Genomic DNA, 8,804 nt, shown 5'->3' with positions numbered 1-8,804 from the left:
AGACGAGGGAACAAATCACGAACCAGAGCTTCGAATTACATCGAACGCCTTAGCAGCTTTCTCAGAATGACCATATCTCAATTTTATCTACAAATTGACAGACGGTCCACAAGGGACTCAGCTGCTGGCCAGGAAACCGCCAGCGTCAATGGCTCGTGGAATCAAAGCGGCCACCTCACGAAGTTCTCGGGGTAACAACAAACGCTAAGGATCTCGACAGTCGGAACAGACGGCTCTACATAAGGGTCGAAGCGGATCATATCTTAAATTCCGGTTATGATGACTTTTTCTTCAACCAAACCGTTATCCTAGCTCTGACTGACGTATCGATTGCAGCTGACGATATTGGGGTGAGAAGCGCTCGACTCCACTTTCGTCCGACCACCTTGAGCGATATTATCCTTCCTAATTCCATAGGACAGCAATATATGGTTTCGTAATGCCTCAGAGCTGAAATCGACACCCAGATCTCCATCAAGTGTTAAATATACTGGGGAAGGAATGAGCGCCTAATTAATGACAGCCATTCGTCATTGCAAGGTCCCTGCGTTCTCTTTACCGCGTTGCGATTTCTGTAGCCTCACGACGGCGACGTTGGGAGCGTTTCATCCCATGAGATATTCCGACTTGATCCTCCGGGACTGTAAGCCGAATCCCCGTCCGCCTACACGACCTGGAGATCCGGGAGGCAAAAGGGTTTTGATGGAGGATCTCGTGTAGGTATCTGCAGATTATCCATTTGTTCGACAGCTGATTCATTTGGAAAGGGTCCGGATCTGGCACCACTGAACGGTATCGTAGAGCCAGCGTAATCCGGTTGTACGAACCCCGTGATGATTCCTCCTCCTTCTACCACGATGGGGACAGCTACAGCGGTCAGAATGTCGCTGGCAACATCGACGGATGAAGGGACGATAGCTTACGAAAATTATCATTAACGAGGAGCCGATCGGTTGCATGATGAAAGTCCAGTCCTCCTGTTTTTGTTGATTCGAATCTCTTACGAAAGCGATTCTCACCTGGAAGTTTCGGCGAATCTGCTGTGCATGACGCTTCCGACCACATGTTCATGATATCAATCGGCGTAGCAACAATGTGAGTCCGTGTATAACAAGCGGCGGAGGATTCTCAGGACGGAGGAAGTTCCGAATGAAAGAGTTAGCGGACGTTGTGCGCATGGTTTCGGTAACCATCAAAGGGCTCCTTACTTCATCAGCATAGGCGGAACTTGGGAGAAGTTCCTCCGCACAGAAAGAATGCGTTGCCGTCGTCGACATCCCATGACGGTCATAGGGCTATTAGCATTTTTTTTCTGGTCATCATGATGCAAGCGAGCGCTTCGATAAGAGTGTGCGTTCCTCATGTTATTATTGAGAATCAGACGCGTAATGAAAACGTCACATCCGGAGGCATTTTGTGCAATGATTATTCCCTCATCGCGTTTCGCTTTCGGAGCCTCCGCTGCCAGTGGTTGTCGGCGGAGCCGGCGTCGAAACGTTTCGTCTTCCGCTTGGGAAGACGTTGTTCGTAAGTAAACGAATGAGTAACCTTCCCTCATTCCTCGTCCAGTTGAAGTCGCTTGAGAGCTCGTATGAGAAAGCATCGCTTACTCGTTCGCTCATCGTTCGGTCGCTTGCTGTCTTGCTCGATCGCGTAAAGCGGCGCTCGCAAAACGCCGCCATCAACTTTCTCGAAGCGGGAAGTCTTCGGAGAGAAATTCAGGTTCGGGGTCGTTCGACGACCACTTTGTTCTGCTTCTGTTTTGAACTTTGCTCGTTCGCTGGCGGCCATTCTTCCCTCATGTCAATTCACTCAGGATCTTGACAAGATCTTCCATTTTCGGCGTGACATTCAGAAGACGGCGCAGCAGTCGTTCGGGAACATGACGAAGACACCAAACTCAGATTTGAAGAATGTGTCCCTGTTTGCAGTGTCATTATTGAGAGGTGTTCGAGCCCCGTGCGGTGTATTTGAAACCCGATGAGACGACGACGTCGACCATCGATTCTCTACGGCAGGCAGAGCTGTCATTCGATTTACCGAAACGCAATCTTTCGTTTCCGAGAGCCTGGGGTGGGATAATTTCACTTTCAGCTCCCTTTGTGGAATTCTTCCTTCGGAACATCATCAGTCAAAGAGTCAGTCCGAACGCCAGGCATATTGTGCATTCAAGACGCCATCTGGAGCTGTTCACCCACTCAGATTGTTGTCGCAGTAGTAGGAGAACGATCGGAAAAGGATTTTAGATGGGCTTAGATCATCCGTGAATATTTATCGCCACTGATGGGAGAGTGAAGAAACGAGAGCTCTCTTGACTAAGTGTACACTTTATTCCTCATTCTTTCTAGAGCTGCTCGAGCTTCCCAGTTTCGCAGAGAATAATTATCATCAGATATTTTTTCAACTCTGAAGACGTCTCGACGGACGACGACGGAGACGACACCGATGACGTCCCACCTCCACCGTTCACTCATTAGGATGTGATCCGACGGCGCTTATCATCTACTCTGACTTCGCTCTATTTACTTTTGTACATTTTGGAAGCTGGTTCACACCCCTCTATCTCGTGCAGTTTCCGTGGGAGCTCTTCCTCAACAGAATCACTGTTTCAAGAGGCGAAGGGATGAACGAGGAACGACGGTGGCTTTGTTGTTGTGGTCGCTTCGGCTGCTCATCATTATCAGCTGTTGAATCCACAAGTTGAGTGGAAGCTGTTATGATCGTGACCGCGATTGTCACGAGAAACTGTCGAAATGACTGAGACGATTGTTGAGCTCTCGAGTGTCTTTCCGGCCGTTTTCTCGAAGGAGCCGACGTTTCGACGAGAGCGACGCCGGCAACGTAGCGCTCTGGTAGTCTCCCGCGCGTACAGGTTCTCGGAATCTGCTCGCTAGCCTCCTGACGTTGGGCAGCTTATCGCGAAGGTCCTTCTCAATGACGGCCTTCTTCATCGAAGTGATGCCGATTTCCTGTGAGTTCCCTAGTGCACACACAGGCGACGGGGTTCTTCTCGCGTCCACTCCACCGGGGCTTCGACGTCGAGGTCGAGGTTGGGGAGCCGGCGCCGGATAGATTTGAACACCGAACGAAGCCCCTTTCGTCCGAAGAGGAACCGCCTCCGGCTCGTCGGCTTCAGCGAGTACGGCTTGTTCGGGTGCTACCGCCAAAGGTCGGTGAGGGAAAACCTGCGTGAAGCTTCTGCTTCGGTTTTTTGGCACTGGGATCGTATCGACGACCGCCGAAGACGGCGGATAGATATTCACCTCCCGTTGAGAACTATTCAGCTTGAGAAGGTTTCGCTTCGCCGGAATCGGGTGCATCGAGGAAGACGAGCGCGAACCACGTTCTTCTCCGTAGAACTCGTCGTCATCACCGCCGTCATCGTTGTCGATCGCACTTCTGAAGTGACGTCGCTTAGGGTTTGGCAGAGTGTTGCTCTGGAAACGCTGGATCCGCTGCTCGATTTCTCTGTCCAGTTGCTGTCGCTGCATGGTCGGGCGCTCTTGAGGAACGTCGAGCTTCGACACCGGCAGAACACAGTAGATATCCTGGTCACGGTCCAGTTCCGGAGTACGTCGATTTCCCTCGTGACGAGCGCTGCCGCCACCGTCAACTTTGTCCTCTGACGCTACAGCGCCGTCGGCGGTCGTCGTAGACGGCGGTGTCGCTACCAACTCGCTCGCCACCGCTTTGGAGCTGCCTACAGTCGCTGTGCGCTCTGTAGTTATTTCCACTGCTTCTTCCAAGTCTGCGGCCGTTTGTAGCTTGTGGCTCGCGGTGGCGTTGACGTGCGGCCGCCGCTCATGCGACTGTTCCGCCGAGCTCGAAGGTCTCTCATCCAAGCCAGCGACGGCGGCGGGAGCGTCTGCGGTAGCGTTTGCGTGAGCGAGTGCGGAAGCGTTCGCCTTAGCGTTCGCGATAGCGAGCGCGGCTGGTGGGGTGGGGGTACCGACCGAAAACGAACCAGCGAGCGCACTTCTCGTCGACAGGAGAGGGTTGCAGATTATCGAGGGGTCCTGGGCGGGTTCGGCACTTATGCTTCGATCTCGGTCGATGCTCGCTTCGCTCAGACGAGAAGCCGTCTCTCGTTGGTTGAGCAGCTCGTATGACTGCACGGATGAGGCTGAGGTCGTCGAAGCCGTTGATCCTCTGCCAGAAGAAATCGAAACGCTCACCGTTTCCTCATTGGTAGTTTCCTTGTTCGACAGACGGGTAGTTACCGGTCGGACGTTCTGTGTCGCTTCGAGCGTTGATTTGGTCAGCGTCCGCACGATGTCCTCGATGGGCGATTTGATGCCCGACGGTGAACTCGACGTCCGGTCGTGGTCGTGCGAATCTGGACTATTTGACTTGCCAATGAACATACTCGTTATGTTCGGCGTGTTCGATTTCGAACAACCCTCGGGACTGCGACGGAACGAGAAGTCCGTCGAAACACTCGTGTGGATATCGAGATCCTCTTCACTCAGAGACTTCAGAGAACTCGTGGTGCCGGTGTTGTCGACCTGCTCCTCGAACTCTTCGAAACGCCGCTCCAGGCTGCGAAGGGTTTCTTCTTTGAATGCCCGAACTGATAACTCATCGTACGATGTCGCGCTTCTGCCCAAAGGAGTCCGGCGATCGCTCAATTCCGTCGTGGAATCTTTCGATTTGAAATAGACGATGCCGGCGCGGTCCGCTTTGACGTCGTCAATATTTTCCATGACGACTTTTCCGTCGAATGTCGCCTTCGCTCGGAGACCCACCAGAGGCTTCTCGACGTCGTCGTTGACAGGATCCTTTCCGGCGGTGACCTTTTTCTGGAGCCGGCCACCCCCCGTAATAACGGTGACGTCAGTTTGTTGCTGTTGTTGTTGTTGCTGCTGCTGCTGCTGCCGCTGTTGTTCAATGAGAACGCGGTCGCTTACGCCGTTGACCGTAACTACCGTCGTGGTACCGGATAGGCAACCGGTCGTTTGATCGCCGATTGTGACCTTGGGAAGTCCGGAGATTTCCGCGGACTTTACCTGTGGCTTCATGACAGCTCCTGTCACTTGCGGACGGTCGGACTCACTTTCCGAGGAGGAAAAATCCAGCGATGCGACTGAGTTGTTCTCTGAGAGTTCCGACAGCGCGTCGATTTCCAGATTCCCGAGAGTCACCCCTTCCGGTCGATTCGGTTTCGGTATAACCATCTCGACTGGTTCCAAATTGAAGGCACCCGAACGGCTCAGAGGCTTTTTCCGAAAAAGCCAATTGTCCTCCCAATCCGTGCTGGTCATCGCAACTGACGACGCTTTGGAATCCTCGGTGGCTTCGTTCACGGCATTAGACGAGGACGTTCTGTCCCACGCTGAGTCCACAATGTCCACGCCGTACTCGGGGAACGGCACTCCGCCAGCCGAAGCAGCGCAGAACTTCTTCAGTAGATCCGATTTCACGTCGCTGAAATCTACGCTCTGTGCCGCCGCCTTCCAATTCTCGTCGTGGTCCCTTCCTCCATCACAGTAAACAGTCAGAGACGTCGTCGACTCGTAACTGTAATCACCGCCCAGTTTCTGTTCTGGGATTGTAGACGATTTTTTAAGACTAGAAATTACGACTTTGTTGATACAACTCATCGCCAGCGCTCGTTCGTAGGTCAAAGAGCCTTTCGCCGTGTTGTCGGCGGTGGCGGCGGCGTTGTTGTTGTCGACATCGGCCATCATATCGGGTGGTTCGGATAGTTTGCTCAGCCAAGTATGACTGGCGCTCTTCAGTGAATTGACCACATTCTTGAGGCTTTCGTGAGCCGCCGAGAGGTCATAGGCACGGTGATCGATCAATCCTATATCAATTAGCGACGTTTTGAGCGCGTAAAGCAACGCCGAAAGGAACGAAACGAAAGCTTCGTCGAGCCGCGGCCGAAACTCCTTGATCAGCTCATCGTAGCTGGGATCCAGGAAGATCTTCCCGATCGGAGTCGAGTCGAGAGAGCCCCCCACAAAACCTTCGAGCACCAGCTCGAGATGGTGGCGCAGCTCTTCGACGACATCGCTCTCCTGATCGAGTTTTTCGAGGAGATTCATTAGGACGACGACGACGACGAACGTATTGTCTTGTGAGTCCGAAACGCTCCGTGACACATGCGTCGATGTCAGATCGCACGCGCGTGACTTGGCTGTCTTGGAGGCTTCGACAAGGCGTCCGGACCTGCGGTTAGCATCTTCCGCGAACAGAACACGAGCGACACCTGCGTTCGGGGACCGGACGTCGGTGGCGAGCGAATAGACGGAGAATCCGAGTCTCGCGCGCGCCCGGAAGCGTTCCGCGCCGAGTCCCGCTCTCACTGACTGAGCGGAGTCAATCGGTCACGGTCGACGATCCGCGCTCACTATTCCTTTCGATACGGTGGTAGGCACGATATCCATGGGCCAGCCGAGTTCACATCGTCAAGTTCGCACGAGTTATCCTTTAGGTGCACAAGTAATCCAAAGGGGGCAGCACGCGTGGAATTTTCCGAACCGCAACTTCGGTACCACCAGTAGAAACGTCAAACTTATTCCGCTCGCCTTAACGACCTGTGCTTTCCGCGCACTTGAAAGAGCTCCTGGTCGGGTAGACCGCGCCGGCACTTCTGATTCGCCCGCCGCCAGTCACTCCGTCAGTCAGTCAGTTCGTTCGCTCGCTCACCCGACTGGATGGCTGGCGTCGTACCTGCAGCGCCACCGCTTGTTTCTTGACGCGTTGTGCGGGGTCCACTCTAGGCACTAATTCGCGCACCCGCGGCAGCCGGGAATTCCGATATGAAAATCGCATTACGAGCTTCGTTGGTTAGTGATTTATTCGTCTGTATGCATGTGCTGGCGCGTGCGATTCGGTCCATCCATCAGTCTGCTCGCTTTTCCGCAGCCCGTATTCCCCGCAAACGATTGAGTGGATCACCTAGTGCGATAGATAACTTCGCAACGCCTGATGCACGGCGGAACCGACTGGCATGCGATCGCATTGCAAGGTCGCATGCCAGAATCGAGAGCAGGGTTGGCGGGCTCCGAAGCCGCCCCCGATCCGGCGGAACTCGAGTCGCGGCTTTGAACGCCGATCAAGCGCTAGATCGTAACATGAGAGATTCCCATAGAAGTGAACAGATGATCGATGCTGCGTAGCGTGGAACTCCATCGATCTGCCTATCTGTCCATTTAGAATCACAGAAGGCAGGGCCACCCCGTGTTTTTTCGGTAAGTTCTTCCGAGACGGGGGCCCCCAAGATGGAGCGCCTGAAGCGAACCGGGATGAAGGAAGCCTCTTCTGCTACGGCACGGAGACAAGCACTGGAGTAGAGAAAACGAACCTTTGAACGTAATCCGCCGGATCGTTCGTCGTCTTCGTCGTCAACCACACGAATTCTACGGTGAGGACCCTCTTGAAATTTCATCTATGCTCCATGTCCCATACCTGGCAGAGAATTCGATAGATTGGGAAACGAGAGGAGGAAACCCGATGCTGATTTTCTGTCGCGAGAATTTCCGTCGCCTGTCGAGCGCGACCTCGGGAGAGTCGAGATATTCTAAATGAAAAATAGGAACGATACGAAGTCTTCGACCGAGAGAACTTCCTTAAGAATTATTCCGAGTTCCTCGAATTGTGAACAGCTCCGGTTACGGAGAAAAATCGAAAACCGAATCAGAAATTCTCAAGGGTCCAACGATAGGAGTTCTTCGCTTTGAAATACTTCCACTCTTCATCGATTGCTCTCGGCGCTTCCCTAGAGGAGTATTCCTGGGGATATTGGTTAATCCTTTCTCCTCTGGGGATCTAATCTTAGGATAGAATCATCGGATCCTTAACGATCCGAGGGAATCCGGTTCCGTGTCCAGCTTCGGATCCCTCGATCCGCGCTCGCTGTGCGTGCAATGAGACGTTCGCTGGCTTGAACGAGCAGGATGTTGGATTCTTGAGCATGTATCCGTGAGTAGGTTGGCTGCCTCTTATGAGTGTGCTAGTCTGGAGTTAGTCGACGACCTGACCTTCTGTAGCAAGGCAGTCGAATCTGATCCATGCCGCTAGCAGAGCTGCAATCGCTGCTGAAAGTTGCCGCTGTCGAATTCCGTGGAATGATCGGATCGAATCGGAATTCGCCGTTCTCATCAGGAGCCTGACAACAGACACTAGGCGCTGCTCAGGGTCGGTCGAATCCACTTCCAATTGTCAGTCGCATTTATTCTCTCATTGACCTCGAGCATGGCGGCGGTGCTCGGGGTGACAGCTTGTTTTGAATGGGGAAAAGGCTCCGAGCGAGAGCTCTTTTCAAAACGAAAGGAAAACATACATCAAGACTTTCTGTATACCGAATAGCAATCGACGAAAAATATCGAAAGCCGTAAACACCTCACAATGAGAACACACAAATATTATTGGTAGCAAGACTTTATATAAAAGTTAGCATCGATTCCGTATCTCCGTGTTTTTGTTGTTGCAAGTGTTTCTCTTCTCTCGATGTTATCTCCTTGCGGAACTTTCGTCGGCGGGAAATCCCCGCTGGAAAACTCTGATAGTCGAGTCCCCCTCTCAGCAATATTATACAAGACCTCGGCTCGGCCGAGTCAAGACCGCATCAATTCCCAGACCGGGATTTCAGAGGTCGTAAAATTTCAATCATTCCTCAGATGTTCCGACCGCTTCCGAGATCGGAACGCGATTGGCGGAACGAGCTCGGCAGATTCCGAATTCAGCCCGGAAAGAGAAAATTCTCGAGGGCGCATCTCCGATCCTCATCGGCTCGGGAGATCATCTCAGTCTCTCGTTGAATTTTCACCGGCTCCGCCCGGAGCGGGATGGGTGGCCAA

At 53.1% G+C, this 8,804-nt stretch overlaps 1 protein-coding gene across 1 annotated transcript; it reads right to left on the bottom strand.

The window, feature by feature from the left end:
* Positions 1 to 2,735: 2,735 nt before the first annotated feature.
* Positions 2,736 to 6,047, bottom strand: LOC114828373 (uncharacterized). The gene is made up of 3 exons (XM_029112243.1): positions 4,794 to 6,047; positions 3,398 to 4,754; positions 2,736 to 3,349 (listed from the first exon to the last, which is right to left on the bottom strand). Exons 1-3 carry the CDS (start codon positions 6,045 to 6,047, stop codon positions 2,736 to 2,738), a joined length of 3,225 nt encoding a protein of 1,074 aa, XP_028968076.1.
* Positions 6,048 to 8,804: the final 2,757 nt, after the last annotated feature.

The sequence above is a fragment of the Galendromus occidentalis genome, unplaced genomic scaffold, assembly GCF_000255335.2.
Source record: "Galendromus occidentalis unplaced genomic scaffold, Mocc_1.1 scf7180000077487, whole genome shotgun sequence".
NCBI classification, from domain to species: Eukaryota; Metazoa; Arthropoda; class Arachnida; order Mesostigmata; family Phytoseiidae; genus Galendromus; species Galendromus occidentalis.
This window is presented reverse-complemented; position numbering and strand designations above follow the sequence as displayed.